General features: G+C 34.7%; 2 protein-coding genes across 2 annotated transcripts; both read right to left on the bottom strand.

Moving 5' to 3' along the window:
- Positions 1 to 2178: 2178 nt before the first annotated feature.
- LOC112501026 (glucose-6-phosphate/phosphate translocator 1, chloroplastic-like) lies at positions 2179 to 7191 on the bottom strand. The gene is made up of 5 exons (XM_025104661.1): positions 6569 to 7191; positions 5888 to 6113; positions 4915 to 5137; positions 3900 to 4113; positions 2179 to 2488 (listed from the first exon to the last, which is right to left on the bottom strand). Exons 1-5 carry the CDS (start codon positions 7061 to 7063, stop codon positions 2477 to 2479), a joined length of 1170 nt encoding a protein of 389 aa, XP_024960429.1. The 5' UTR covers positions 7064 to 7191; the 3' UTR covers positions 2179 to 2476.
- Positions 7192 to 9623: 2432 nt separating this feature from the next.
- LOC112501033 (F-box/LRR-repeat protein At4g14103-like) lies at positions 9624 to 13321 on the bottom strand. The gene is made up of 5 exons (XM_025104670.1): positions 13148 to 13321; positions 11169 to 12120; positions 10657 to 10812; positions 9966 to 10256; positions 9624 to 9854 (listed from the first exon to the last, which is right to left on the bottom strand). Exons 2-4 carry the CDS (start codon positions 12099 to 12101, stop codon positions 9972 to 9974), a joined length of 1374 nt encoding a protein of 457 aa, XP_024960438.1. The 5' UTR covers positions 12102 to 12120; positions 13148 to 13321; the 3' UTR covers positions 9624 to 9854; positions 9966 to 9971.
- Positions 13322 to 14944: the final 1623 nt, after the last annotated feature.

Raw genomic sequence — 14944 nt, 5'->3', positions numbered from 1 at the left:
ATTACACACATTAACAGTAAATTTTTACCCGAGCGTTGCTAATGAACTCTTTTAAGTTAAATCAGAAGCATTCCGGTATCAAAGTTGTAAAAAGAGAAATGAGTTTGATATCGATAAGTTCAAATGAGAACACCCTTTGTTTTTTCTAGAAAAAAATAACACTTTTGGTCCTTTAAATTAATTATTTTATAATAAAAAATAACCTTCGTTTCAAAACTTTCATTTTGATACTTTAGATGTAAAGTTTTAAACATTTAAGTACTCGGGATAACCAGTTGAAGTATTAACCGGTTACTATGTTAACATGGCGAGTGATGTGGTATCCAACTCAATATTATTTGATGGAGCATTAACCGGATACCACATCACTCGTCGCATCAACATGATAACCGGTTAATGCTTCAATCCGTTACCCGAATAATTACATGTTTAAAATTTTACTTCTTAAGTACTAAAATGAAAGTTTTAAAAACATATTATTTAAAATAAGAATCACGTTAAAGTATATTACTTTTTTATGCAATTTATCCTTAATTTTATGTAAACATTTATTAAAGAACTAAACACAGAATTTGAAATATATTTGCAAAGAAATCGTATGAGATCGACCAACAAACGAAAGGTTTGCTTTCTATAAATACCTTCTAAGCCTTCATTCCCCAAAAACAGCTCAAAAATGGCAATTTCCTCCATCGGAACCACCGCCATTGTCAAACCCTATCCTCCGTCGTCATCTTCACCCTTTTCAAAACCCTATCCTTCACAATTATCCCTCAATTTCCACAAAATTACGTCATGTTCACCCAAATTCTATTCTGTTTCGTGTTTAATGACCAAACAATCGACTGATCATTTAATGGCGGAGGAGAAGGCGGCAGCGGCAGCGGCGGCGGCAGTTTATGATCAATCGGTGGTCGTCCTCCGCCCTGATTCTCTTGGCCGGTTTGGTAAATTTGGAGGGAATTGTAGCATTTTTACTAAAATTGTCTTATAAAATAGATAATATAACGTTTATAAAAAGTGCCGTTTATCAAATGCTTACCGGCAACATTCACCGCTCCCACTTACCTTATCGGTTAACATTTATGGCAACAAAATAGATTGTTGGTAAATGTCTATCACCAGGTAAGTAAGTGCTTATCGGGTAAGAGTCACCACACTCACTTAAAGACTCTCGATCTTTGCCTTTTGTCTCTTACCAGGTAAGATTCTCAGTCATTTCTATACTCATCCCGTAAAGAAATTGAGCAGGTAAAGACGTATCCGGTAAGTGTTTGTAAACGGCCCCTTACTTCGTGTTTCATGTTCACAACATATTGTTAGTTCTTTGAAGTATTGATGCAAAGTGCAGTCGGAGTTAGATAGCATTCTGAGTGACTATGTTGGTCGGGAAAAGCCCGCTTTATTTCGCTGAACAACTTATGGAACACTATAAACTCCCCGATGGTGAAGGACCAGAAAATCTATCTACAGGTGCACGTAAGATCAACAATGCCGTTGGCCAAGCTTTGGTTCACATATGAAACAACACCGTATAAACATTGCATTCTCACATGTGTTGTTACATATATGAAACATCATATAGGTTAAAGGCGTTCATTCTGGGACAGCCACATTGAAGGATGCTACATCGGAAGCCATAAGAGGCTGGTTGACCAATGTGGAAACGATCCATTACATTTTGGGTTCGGTTGCGGGCCCACATCCGTACCCGATGGTGGTACGGGAGTTCCGTGCCGTAATCGGAAGATAAACAAGAAAACAGGCATTGGAAAAATGGGGCGGAAAGCCAGACGTGTTGCTTGCTTGTGTCGGTGAAGGGTCGAATGCTATGGGGCTCTTTCATGAGTTTGTCGACGATAAAGATATCAGATTGATTGGTGTAGAGGCTGCCGGTTTCGGCCTAGAGAGCGAAAAACATGCAGCTACGTTGAAAACCCTCAAAGTGGTCAGAATGATTAACAGACTCTCATAATATAATGCAAAATGAAATATAATTGTTTGGTAATTGTTTACAATGAAATTAGAACGCTTAATGGTTAAGGGAGGCACATGATAGTTTTAGAACCATTAAGAGTTAAGACTTTTTTTTTGTCAAACAAAATTAACCTCTTAATAATTCAGAGGCGACCTCTTAATGGAACTATTAAGAAGTAAACAAAACAGTAATAAGATATTGGCATGAGAAAAGATGCTTTTGAATTTCCATCTCAAATATAAACCAAAAATAAAACCTCTTTGTCTATGAAGATGATGATGCTCATCTTGCCCTTTGTGGCCTCTTTGATTATTCAAAGAACAAAGCAACCAAGTTTACTAGTGTTCATGGCATGCAACTACTTGCAACTTCATTATTATCATCATATTATCTACACAAGAAAAAGTTGCCTCTCGACCCCACGGTTTGGAGAGATCGTATAGACGAACGCTTAGATTTCGCCTCTCGTTTATGGTACAAACATGGAACTCCGTTCTTTTACTGCTTTGCCTGAAAAACAACATAAGAAATGGTTTAAACATCGGAGATAATAATGAAACGGTTGTGACCATAAAATCCATCAAGAGTTGAGGGCATGTTCTATAGGACAATAGTGAGACACACTGGCAAACAACCAGTATATCCACCAAAAGGTCTTTGGCCTAGCAGTATGTGAGTCATTGTCCTCCTAGGAGAGATCAAGAGTTCAAACCTCACCAAAGGTGAGAAGGGAGTGTGAATTTATTTGTTCTATTTGCCGTATATATGTATTATATACTTAAAAAAAAACAGTATATCCCACCCGAAAGTAGGGTATGAAGGAGTAAGATGTATGCAGACATTTCCTTTGTCACAATCCAGATATACCTTCTTAAAATAGCTACTCTTTAAGAAACCAAATTTCAAACTCATCGCTTTTGAAAACCACAAAAACCATCTTTTCAACACAACCCATTGAAAAAAGGCTTCAGGGATTTCAGCTTAAGGGTGTGCAAAAAGTCATCACCTCCATTTAGAACTGATCGACCATAATTGGATATGATCAAATCCAAAATTCAACATCCAAATAGGATTGGTCGATTCTTGGAAACCAAACCGATCTAAATCCAATGACCATCTAAAACACACAACACATACACAAACACACACACATACACATACACATATAGACTTGGGATTATGTGAGACAAGGTTAACCTCATAGCAGAACACTGTGAAGGTAACCTTCATAGTGTTATGTGAAGATTCAGCTTTTTTTACCTTCACAACATTTTATTGTGAAGTTTCAAGTGTAAAAATCGTGTCTCAGGTGCCTATATATATATGGGTTGGTTCATTTAGAAATCTTAAATATTTTCAGAACCCAAGAACCACCTATTTTGTGTAGCATTTTATGATGAATGTCATAACAAATATTCATGATGAATTCAAGGTTATTCATCATGAATACTACAAAAGAATAGGTGGTGGTTCCCGAGTTCTCAAAATATTTAAGGTCCCTAAATGAACCTCCGTGTGTATATATATATATATATATATATATATATAACTAATAATACTTTATAACGTTAGCTTTTAGTCGATATTTGTATGTGTTTTTAAGGAAATTAGAAAAACATATGAATAACTGGTTGAAATGAACGGAACCGATCCGATACAGTCATCCTACATCTAACGGATGATTGGATCGAAACGGATCCACCTAAATCCACTAGATTTCAACACATGAACACCCACATATTGGAAATGCAGAAAATCACAAGTATCAACATTAAAAGACAAATTTGCTACCATATGTGGTCCATATCAACACAGACCATTAGACTAGTGGACAAATCTGCTGCTATTACTACATGCATCTTTCATCTTGAAAGAAACAAAATGCAAACCAGTTTGTAGATGAAAAACCAAAGAAAATTACCTGAGAATACAAGAAAGTTCCAAGGACAGCGATTGCGGCTCCAAGAGCATTGACCGGCTGAACGGGTGTACGGAAAATGATGATGGAGGAGACTATGACAGATATTCGTTTCATTGTGTTTCCGATGCTAAACGTCAAAGGAGAGATTTCGTCAAGTGACATGTACGAAACTTGGTTGTACAAGTGGTAGAAGATACTTTGAGCCGCCACCCACCTATCGAAAACAAAATAGAGACCACAAAAAGACACCATTTTTAGCATTCAGCCAACAATAAAGAAAGAAAGTAGCATAAACTGCATATTATAAGAAAATGAAAGCAACAAGATTATAAAAACTACTCAAATGGCCATGGAAAGAAACAAGGATATCAATAAAGAAGGTTGATCCTTTGTTCTTTGCAGCTTAATGAACTTAATGGGACTCCCAGCTTACTCGGTCAGTGACTGTTTGGTATTAACTTAATGATAAAGAAAGTGGCTTATACGGTAAGCTTCTAGAGATGACCTTTATGCAGAAAGCCAAGTTTTTTCCAAACCTATCCCTCCCAATTAAGAACACGCTTCTTCCATCTATGAAAAAACCCCTCCCAAACAAAAGTCCTTCCAATCTAGACAGACAGATTAATCCACACAGACAACTTTATCCATACATGACTTACTAGATAAAGTAACGGTTTTGAGGGGTAAGAGAGGTGGTTTTCGTGATAAGTTATGCATGTTAGCACCAATTAATATAATCTTTCCATCTCATATCAAGTGCAACACAACCTATAAACCGAACCAAACAAATCCAGTATATCCCACGTGAAGGTGGAATTTAGGGATACATAGACCTGACCTCTACCCAAAAGAGTAAAGTGGCTTTTTCCATAAAGACCCTTGGCTCAAAATCAACCTATCTACCACAATTATGAATGTTTAGCTAAACTAGTGGTACAAAATGGACTGTATGAATTATGATTGAACAAACAAATTGCAATTGGGCAAAAGTAGTAGGTAGATGTCATGTGATTACCAAATGAAATGGGGTCCAATCTCAGTGATGGCTTTCTGCCATCCAACTGCCCACAGCTGTGGACCCTCAACAGCAATTGCAAATGGAGTAAGGATTAAGAGAGAAAGAAGAGATAAACAAGCATAATAATTCATCCCACTGACAGACTTCCCCTTCATGCCTCTCTTTGAAAATATGTTCCTAAACACAAATGCCAAGTTGGAAATCATGGCTCCCATGAAACCTGCAAATTCAAAGGAAAAACCAAATCAAAAGGTATGCAAATAAACAACTGAAATAAAGTGTCCTATTAGCTTTTTTATAGAACACTTTTGAAAAAGTGTACAAGGAACACATCTTTTTACAAGACATTTTTTTCAAAAAATGTCATGTAGAAAGATAAAATAGGACGAAAGCCCCCTAAGAACTTGTTAGAATGTGCAAAAGCATCTTATCAACTTATTGTAGCACTTTTACATAATAAGACGCCCAATTGTTTGGTCCCATAAAGCTGTCTATTAAGCCATTTCGACAGGAAATTGACAGAAATAGCTGATCAGCAAATAGGTTTCACTTTTTAACCATTTTCTGACCCAAATTCACTTTTTAGTCAATCATTACACAGAAGGCTTGCACATATGCGTAAGGATTGGTTTTCGGCCAAAAAAATAATAAGAATAAGAATCCTTAAGCAGAAAGTGGAATCCTTATGCATATGCGTAGGGACTTTTTTTTTTAGTTTTTGCCAAAAACCAATCCTTACGCACATGCGTAAGCCTTCTGCTTAAAGATTGGCTAAAAAGTGAATTTGGGTTAAAAAATGGCTAAAAATGAAACTACCTATCAGCTTCAACACATCTGGTGTCCTATAAAGCTTGTGTAGTGTGGTCAAAGTGTACAAACAAACAAAGGTTATGTTGTTAAGATCATAAGCTGCTACATTTTAAATTTCCCAACAAACAAATAGATCATAACACAAAAGACTTGCGATTACCAGTCATGTTGAAGTTTAGTTCCGTAAGTGCAGCGAGGCCGCAACCACCAATAATTGGCACAAGAGATAAGTAAACCGGCATGGGGAACGTTTCGCCCAAAATGAACCTTGAAACCAACACACTGAAAGCAGGCTCCCCACTCTTGATTATGTGAGTAAAAGAAACAGCAACTTTGGACATGCTCACAGTTGCTGCCACATGACCAATTGTATGTGCCAATGCAACCTAAAAGACACATTATATTCATGATTTAGATCATACACAATTGTGGCCACTGAGTTATTAAAGCTGATTTCTTGCTTTCACAGTTTGCCGGTCCAGGTATAGTCTGGAACACCCTCCCAAAAAAGAAACATACCCAGAACTTTTGAAGAACTTTTAAAGAACCCATATAAGAAATCAATATTTAAACAAAACCCAGATTAAATAAACACAGTTACAGGAAAACCCAGATTAAATAAACACAGTTACAGGAAAACCCAGGTATAATCACACAAAACCCAGATGAAATAAACACAAATAAAGAAAACCCAGGTATAAAAAGTATAATTACACAAAACCCAGATGAAATAAACATAAATAAAAGAAAACCCATGTATATAAAGAACAAATCACACAAAACCCAGATATCAGATGTCAAAAATGTTGAAATGAAACCCTAAAAAGTCAAAATTACTTACAGGGAACAAGGATTTCCAGAAGTCAAGATCAGTTTTAGGTGCTTCAGCAACTTTTGTTGCCCAAGAGATTAACATGATGAGAGATCCAGCAGCAAGAGATAAAGTTGATGTCAACCATGGAAATGGAAAAGCATTCAAAACCTTCTTATTATAAATATTAAAAATCACATTCAAAAACCACCATGTTGCAAAATAGAACCCAATCTTCACTTTTCTTGCTGATTCAACCTTCTCAAGTCCTCCTTCTTCAGGTCGATCAACCTCATATGCTTTGCAGAAAACCAAGGGTTTCCTCTTAGATTCTATTTCCAATGATCCATACGTCTCGAATGAAGAAATATGCAGAGGTTTCGAAAGAGAAACAGCAGAGAAACTGGGTACTTTCGGTACAGAAATCGATGGTAAAACCGAGAATTGAACAAGGGGTTTTCTCCGGTGAGTAACGACATTGGAACGACAACCGAATCCCTGAGCCTGCTGCAAAGAACAGATCATTTTGTACGATTAAATTATACAAAATTCTGTAAACCCTTGTAAGATCAAGTGTGGGTTTTGACTGAAAATCGATAAATTCGTTTCAATAAAGGTTTGATCTTTGATGGGGGTTAGGTGCAATCTATATATATATATATATATATATGTATATATAAACTGGAAATCAGAGCCACCAAACCAGTTTCATGGTATAAAGATCTGTGAAGACTTTTAATCGAATAAAATATTAAAGTGGAGTAATTTATTACTGAGGGTGGTGGAAGGGAAGGAAAAGGGCGGTCTTCAAAGGCTTGCTGATTCTTTAAGCCTACGCTTTTCTATATTGAACATCCTATCAGTGTTTGCCACGTGTATACCTTTTTTCTCCCTTTGTAACGGCCGCTTTTTCCACCGTACGTTATATTACGGTGTCTTTTAACTAAACTTTTGTTTTTGTGTAAATTACAACTTTAGTCCCTGTGGTTATAGGAAAATTCATATTAAGCCCCCTAAACGAAATAATCATTTTTTTTGCTTTGGATTTGTGTCTCTTCTCATAACCCTGTTAACTTTTGTTTAATTTAATCAATTTAGCTTTTTGTTTAATTTTAATTTTAATTAAAGAAAATTGTATTTATATATTATATGTATGATTCTTTAAAATATATATATATATATACTATATTATAAAGCATTTGATAAAAAAAAATTAAAATCACTTTTTTATGTATGAAATATTGTTTATTGATGTATATTATTTAAAAAATTCAAGAATATATAATTGTGCATAAGTACAACTTATTAAAATTTCATATTTGAATTCGTGTAACTAACTACAGATAAAAATCTCATTTTAAATAAAAAAAATCTAAAATATAATTAGGATAACGTCATCTCCCAACCCACTAACACCTTCATCGTTGGTGAAGCCTCACCCCTGCCAAACACCGTCACTTATACTGACCTCCAGCCTCCATTGGTGAATTCACCACCTCCCATTTACCATCCCACCTACTAAACTTAGGGGTTGTTTACCAAACATTTACACAGGTAAGCGTTTAACAAGTCACATTATCCTATTGGATAAATATGGTAAGTACCAAGAATCTTACCTGGTAAAAGCGAGACAAGAACAATGAGTCTTACTCGGTAAGTGAGGGCGACGACTCTTACCACGTTAAGCGCTTACTGGGTAAATTGTTGCATACGATGTCATTTTAGTAGACCAAAATCTTACACGGTAAGTAAATAATATTATTAAATTTTTACCGGTAATATATATATATATATATATATATTATATATATACACTAGAAGGGTACCACATCACTCGTCACATCAATATGGTAACCGGTTAATGCTTCAACCGATTATCCGAGTATTTAAATGTTTAAAATTTTACATCTTCGATACCAAAATAAAAGTTCTGAAAGTACGTTACCCACAAAATAAAGTTAAAATACATTATTTTATACTATGTACCAACTAAAAATAAATAGTTCATATGATATTACCAACCAATTAAATTACTCACTGATTTTAATCAAAAAGAAATTATCTTTTTCGACATTTAAAAAATGTTAAAATTTGGTCAATTAATTAATTAAAACGTGGTTAAATGGATCCATACACCAACTTTGATTAATCAACGTAACGGCTAAATATTCCCATAGATATTATTAAATACACGTTTACCAATAAATCATTTAAAGGCTGTTTAACAGTTATTGAATGGTTTGATATAAAGTGATTAAATATCTCTTATGATATAATGCAAAATAAAATATAATTATCTAGTAACTATTTACAATGAAATTGGGATGTTGAACGGCTAAGAGAGACCTTACATACAAAATCATTCAATAGGTTTTGGAACCATTAAGAGACAGACTTTTTTTTTCGTCAAACAAGATTCACCTCTTAATGATGATGCCTCTTAATGAAACTATTAAGAGGTAAACAAACAACCCCTTACATAAACTTGAAATATAAAACTATCGAGCTTGAACCACCGATAAACGAGTTAATCGATCTCGATTTTGAACCTTAAAAGGAACTTATGAAGTTCGAATTGCAGGTCATAATGTTAACTAAAAAACCCGTTAAACGAGCATCTCGGCTCAAATAGTAGTTTGAAAAGATTTATTAGATCTCGACCCTTGTATTATTTTCTCGAGCCGAGCTCGTAAAGATATTAGGAAGAACTTCGCAAAGCAAAAGAAACCCAAAACAGAATTTAGAAACACAAGATCTTACAAAATGCTGGCTTCTATGTATGGCTAAACAAAATCCAGGAGCAGCCCACAATATATAGTGTTTATACATATATATATATAGACTTGGATCACGTGACTAGACTGTTTTCGTGAGACCCGTGAGATCACTTTTTTACACTTGAAACTTCACAGCAAAACGCTGTGAAGGTAACCTTTATAGTGTTTTTGTTGTGAAGATTTGGCTTTTTTTTTACCTTCACAACGTTTTGCTGTGAAGTTTCAAGTGTAAAAAAATTGTCTCACGAAAACAAGTTGGTCTCACGTGAACCAACCCTGTATATAGATATATACATATACATATATATGTAAATCTGTATGTACTACTAAGCTCTCCATATGTGAACAAACTCTACAACCCACAAAATGTTCCCAAAATGACCACACATATATACCTTCCTTCACTACGACATACTGTCGAAAAGACGAGCCAAAAACGTAGGAACCACGGCAAACTTAAGTCACTCGCTGCCATCGTCAAAAAGGTAGAGCCAGCTGACCAACAAACGACACTAACAAAAACGGATCTCCAAGAACTCCTATCAAAGATCAAGAAACGTAATTAGTTTCTAAAGAACTAACAGTCGCATAACATCAAAAATGCGTACATATAACCAATAAAACGATCTTACAAGACCAAAAATACGTACAAAGTTTCATGAGAATGTGACGACACAGGACGAAGAGCCCCTCGCGATCATTTCCAACTCTTTCTTGACTGCTTTTCGCCTGCTCGGATCTCCCAACAAATTCTCACAACAACAAATATCGACTTTCTCTGAAACAAGTCCACGCTGCAAAAAGCATTTCAGAAAACGTATTTCCGAATCATGTCCATGGAAGTTTCCGATAACCAGCGTTTTAAGGCGGGACGACATGCATTTAGGTAGCCACGACAGAATAAGATCGTTTTCATCAAGGCATACATCATGACCAAATCCCTGCATACCATAAACCATATAAGTATCTCGATCATTTGCATCTTGCTTTGAATAGAGTTAGTTTTTTTGGGTAACTGTGGGTGTCCGGGCCAGCTTGTGCGCTGCTCGACTAATCCCATTGGGACCCAAAAGATAACAACAAATTGTAAAATAGCCAATTTGTCTGTATATATTTGGAAGGTTTTTGTTTGGGAGTGTTCTTTCATAGATGAAAGGAGGGTGCTTTTAATCAGGAAGGACAGGTTCGGAAAATACTTGGCTTTCTGCATAAACCTCGGCCCCTAAAGCTTATTAAATAAGTCACTTTTTATATTATTAAGCCACTACCAAACAATCATGTAGCAGCGAGTCTCATTAAGCTGCTAACAAACAGACTCTTTGTTGTAAACTTGCAATCTACCTCGGTGATACAAAGAGATCGTAGATTTGGACAGCAGTTGAGCAATTTCATCAATGATCCAACGGTCGGATTTCCAATTTCCATGCTCAATTCTAAACGATCCAAGTTCAGGAAAACCGGAAGATGAACCAGCATGTTACCTGCTAATACAAGAGACTTTGCATACAAACAAGAAAAAGCAAGAAAGTCAGCATGATAAAATCAGAGAAGAAAAAAAGGCAAAATCTTTGATGGTTTCAAAGTGTAATTTAAAATTTTTGAAGGGTTCAAAGTGTAACTTAAAATTTTTGAAGGGTTCAAAGTGTAACTTTTCCATCAACAATTTGGCAGGCCCACATGCATTTTTTGGTTATTTTTGTAATTTTTTTATAAAAAGGTTATAAATCCCACCCGAATACAGGGTCCGGGGAGGGGGTAAAATGTATGCAGACCTGATCTTTCCCCTGAATAGACTACGAAAGGCTGTTTCCAATAAGACCCCGGCTAGTGAAAAGACAGATATGGCCAAGTACCTCGATGGTGCAATTAGATACCCGCAAAGTCACGACATTCCGCAGCCCGATGAGCAGACCAACAACATGAAACACAACTTCTTTCTGCCGCTCGTTTGGAATCGGTACGCTAATGTATGCTTTGACCAGTGACGATACATCATACAAGAAAATCTCGTTTGAAAGATAGCCGGTATACTTCAAGTATGCAAGATTTGGTGTATTGATCTCGATCGTACAGCCTCTAGGAGCATCGGGCGGACCAAAATACGGTAGATCATCTATCGTTAAACGCTTTAGGGTCAAACTAGATATTGTGATGTTCTTTAAGTTCATCCACTCGCAATCTAGCATAACCAATTCTTCAAGAATTCGACACCCAGAAAAGAGCTTTTGTGTAGATTCGTCATCCATGAACGTAACTAGAGAAAGGTGCAAGATTTTTAGATACGGCAAGCAGACGGAATTCGGGAGTTCGAGAATACAATTCATTTCTATCTTCAAGATGGTTAACGATACGCTAGAAAACATGGAGCGAGGGAGCACGGATGGATCTTCGGCAAAGAGGCAAAGATCGAGCTCGTGGACGTTGTGCATGATAGCAGCAGAAATCCACGAATGAATCCGCGACGCGTTAAAGCAAACACGACACGATAAACGAAACTTCTCCATGTTTGATGCATCACGCAATAAAAGAACTCGTTCTACGAAGTTCATGAAACACGCCACCTCAGGTGGATCCCGACCGTCCATCTCACTAGCATACAACAATGCATCATCGAAATCTAGATTTGGAACAGAAGTCCAAAGATTGTTCCATCTTTTTGACAGTATCGAGGTCTTGACGACATCTTTCGTGGGAATAAACGATAGAATATGATGAAGAATACAATCCGGCAGTTGGCTAATAACGTCAATCCAATCACACGTACGTTGAATCTCTATGTTGCTCATAATCTACCCTCTAATTTTCCTTTAAAAAGACAAATAACCGATAAAATATCAAGATTCGTGATTAAATCAACAAAACCGAAAACATTCAAAGCGTTTAGCAATTTGTAGCACCAATTAACTTAACGGAATAATCACGGATCATAACAGCTTTACAATACAGACAGCAAAGAGAATTATAGCAACCAAAATCTTTATGAACATAAAAACATCACTAAGGGGCCTGTCTGTTAGTAGTTTCATCAGCTTAACGAGACTCGCAGTTTATTCAGCCAACCATACACTGATTCTTTGGTAATGGCTTAATAACATAGAAAGTGACTTATTCAGTAAGCTTCTAGAGGAATAATCCACACAGACAACTTTAAAAAAACAGCCCCCACTTATATTCAAAATCTTCATGTTTAATTCCAAAATTTAACCAATCTGATCCATATCAATCTAAATTTAGAAAAATTGAAAGATTTCCCCATAAATTATACTACTATAACAACACAAAATCATGATCCAATCTTCAAACATAAACATTACCAAGTTAATTTTAGAAGATTCAACACCATTTTCAAGAACCCCCAAAATAGGATCTTCACTCGATTACTTAACCCTAAAAATATTCAACCAGTAAACTTCAATGAAATTGAAATTGTTACCCTAAAAAAGCATGATCAGTTCTTCGATTCGTTCATCCTAAACTATTACGAGTAATGGAAACGAATTCGAGATTTCTGAAAAACTAAACCCCCAAACAGAAATCATTCAAGTATACTAATAAATCGATAATCGCAATGATCACGAAACACTATTGAAATCAGAATGCTAAGTTATATACAGTATCGATGATCGATATCATCACAAAAACAAACAAGGGCAATCTTCCATTTTCCTTATCTTGATCATCGAAACACCAAAAATTGAAAACGCAGAGAGTGATATACGAACATATAAGGATGTATATATATGTGTGTGTGTGTATATATATATATATAGAGAGAGAGAGAGAGATGCATCTATGTGTGTGTGTGTAGAAAGATAAGAGAAATAAAGCTAACCAGTGATCAAAGATTAGGGATTTCAATGGCGGTTGATGCATTCGCTAAAAGCAGGAATCTTTATGGAATAATGGCGGAGGGTTTTGAGCGAAAAATGGAGATGGCGGTGGGTATGGAGGTTTTGCAATGGATGAAGACGAAGGGACTGATTGGTGATTACTTTCTCTTTTGGGGAAAGTGAGGGGAAGGAGAAGGCATCAAACTGTGTTGCTCCCTCCATTCCATACAAATTCCAACCGCTACTCTATTTATATATAAAAGAAATTATAAATCTTCAAATTTTGGACAGAATTTTAAGGATTAAATTGTCATTTTCGTTCTTGTAATTTATAATTACGTAAATTTATGAATATCAACTTTATGTTTTAACAAGTATTAAAAAGGCATTCACGTAATGCATTGAATACATCTTGATTTTAATATTTTATTTTATTTTTTTGGTCTTTGTCGATATTATAATATGAATTTATGTGGTTTTGAACAAGTAAATTTAAATATATCATACAAATTAAAAAATATATATATGAATTTTCATTTTTTTTGGAATTTCTAAAATTCAATTTTTTAATTATAACTTAATTTAGATTTAACGACAAAGTATTTTGTTTTTGTTTGATAATATAATTTTTATAAAGATAATAACTAAGTATTCTGTTACATCTCAATAATTATTCTGATTATGTTTTAAATATATTTAAAATGAGAATTTTATCTTCTATTTGATTATATTTATCTACGGTTAGTTACACGAATTCAAATATGAAGCTTAATAAGTTGTACTTATGCATTTTGTAATCTTGAATTTTGAGTAATATGCATCAATAAATAGTATTTCATGCATAAAAAATGATTTTTAAGAGTTTTTGTCAAATATTTTATAATATACTATAGATAGAATAGATATTATGGTTTGAAAATGATTCATGACTTTATTTTGAAAATGATTCATGACTTTAACTTTGTTAGTCAACATGTTGTAAGTTGAAGGGCATTTTTGTATTTTTATTTTCTTAATCGTTTTATTTTCAATATATATACATGTGTGTGTGTGTGTGAAGGTGGTTTATTTTGCAACCTATTACATTTATATAACCAATGCAACCTCATCTTAACCATCAATTAATTCATCTACAGTCAACTTTTGATGAGGTTGAAAAGATAGTTATCGATTATTAATTAAAAAAACTGAAAAATAAATAAAATGGACGGTTTAGATCAGAGGTGCATTGGTTGTACAAACAAAAAATGGTGTATTTGAAACGTGTTCTATATGTATATATGTGTATACACTGTAGTGATAGAATCTTTGACGACTTGGACGAAATCTTTAACGAACAACCTTTTAGATGGAGGTTCATCACTGTTCCCACCACCAAAGTTTCATTAAGAGACAGCTTCTGAACCGTTGAGAGGTGAATCTTGTTTGGAAAAAAAAGTGTGTCTTTTAAATGTTTTAAAACTTTCTGAATGATTTTATATCATTTATCTCCATTAACCATTCAGCATCTTAATTTCATTGTAAATAATTACTAAACAATTATATTTTATTTTGTATTATATCATGAGAGCTTTTTAATCATTCTGTACCACTTAATCATTTTGCACCAAACCATTCGACAACTGTCAAATAACCCATAAAAAATATTATTTTAATTGTTTGTACCAATAACGTTGAATGTGTTTTTATATGTATTCTTTAAAAATCGTATTGAAATAATTAATTTATAGAATATTTTAATATTATAATAAATATTGAAACAGAACATAGGTTAGAGTTAACTGCATTTTTTTTTTTTT

Source organism: Cynara cardunculus, assembly GCF_001531365.2.
Source record: "Cynara cardunculus var. scolymus isolate 2C chromosome LG 17, CcrdV1, whole genome shotgun sequence".
Classification (NCBI taxonomy): Eukaryota; Viridiplantae; Streptophyta; class Magnoliopsida; order Asterales; family Asteraceae; genus Cynara; species Cynara cardunculus.
Note: the sequence above shows the minus strand (reverse complement) of the source record. Positions and strands in the feature narration are given on the sequence as shown.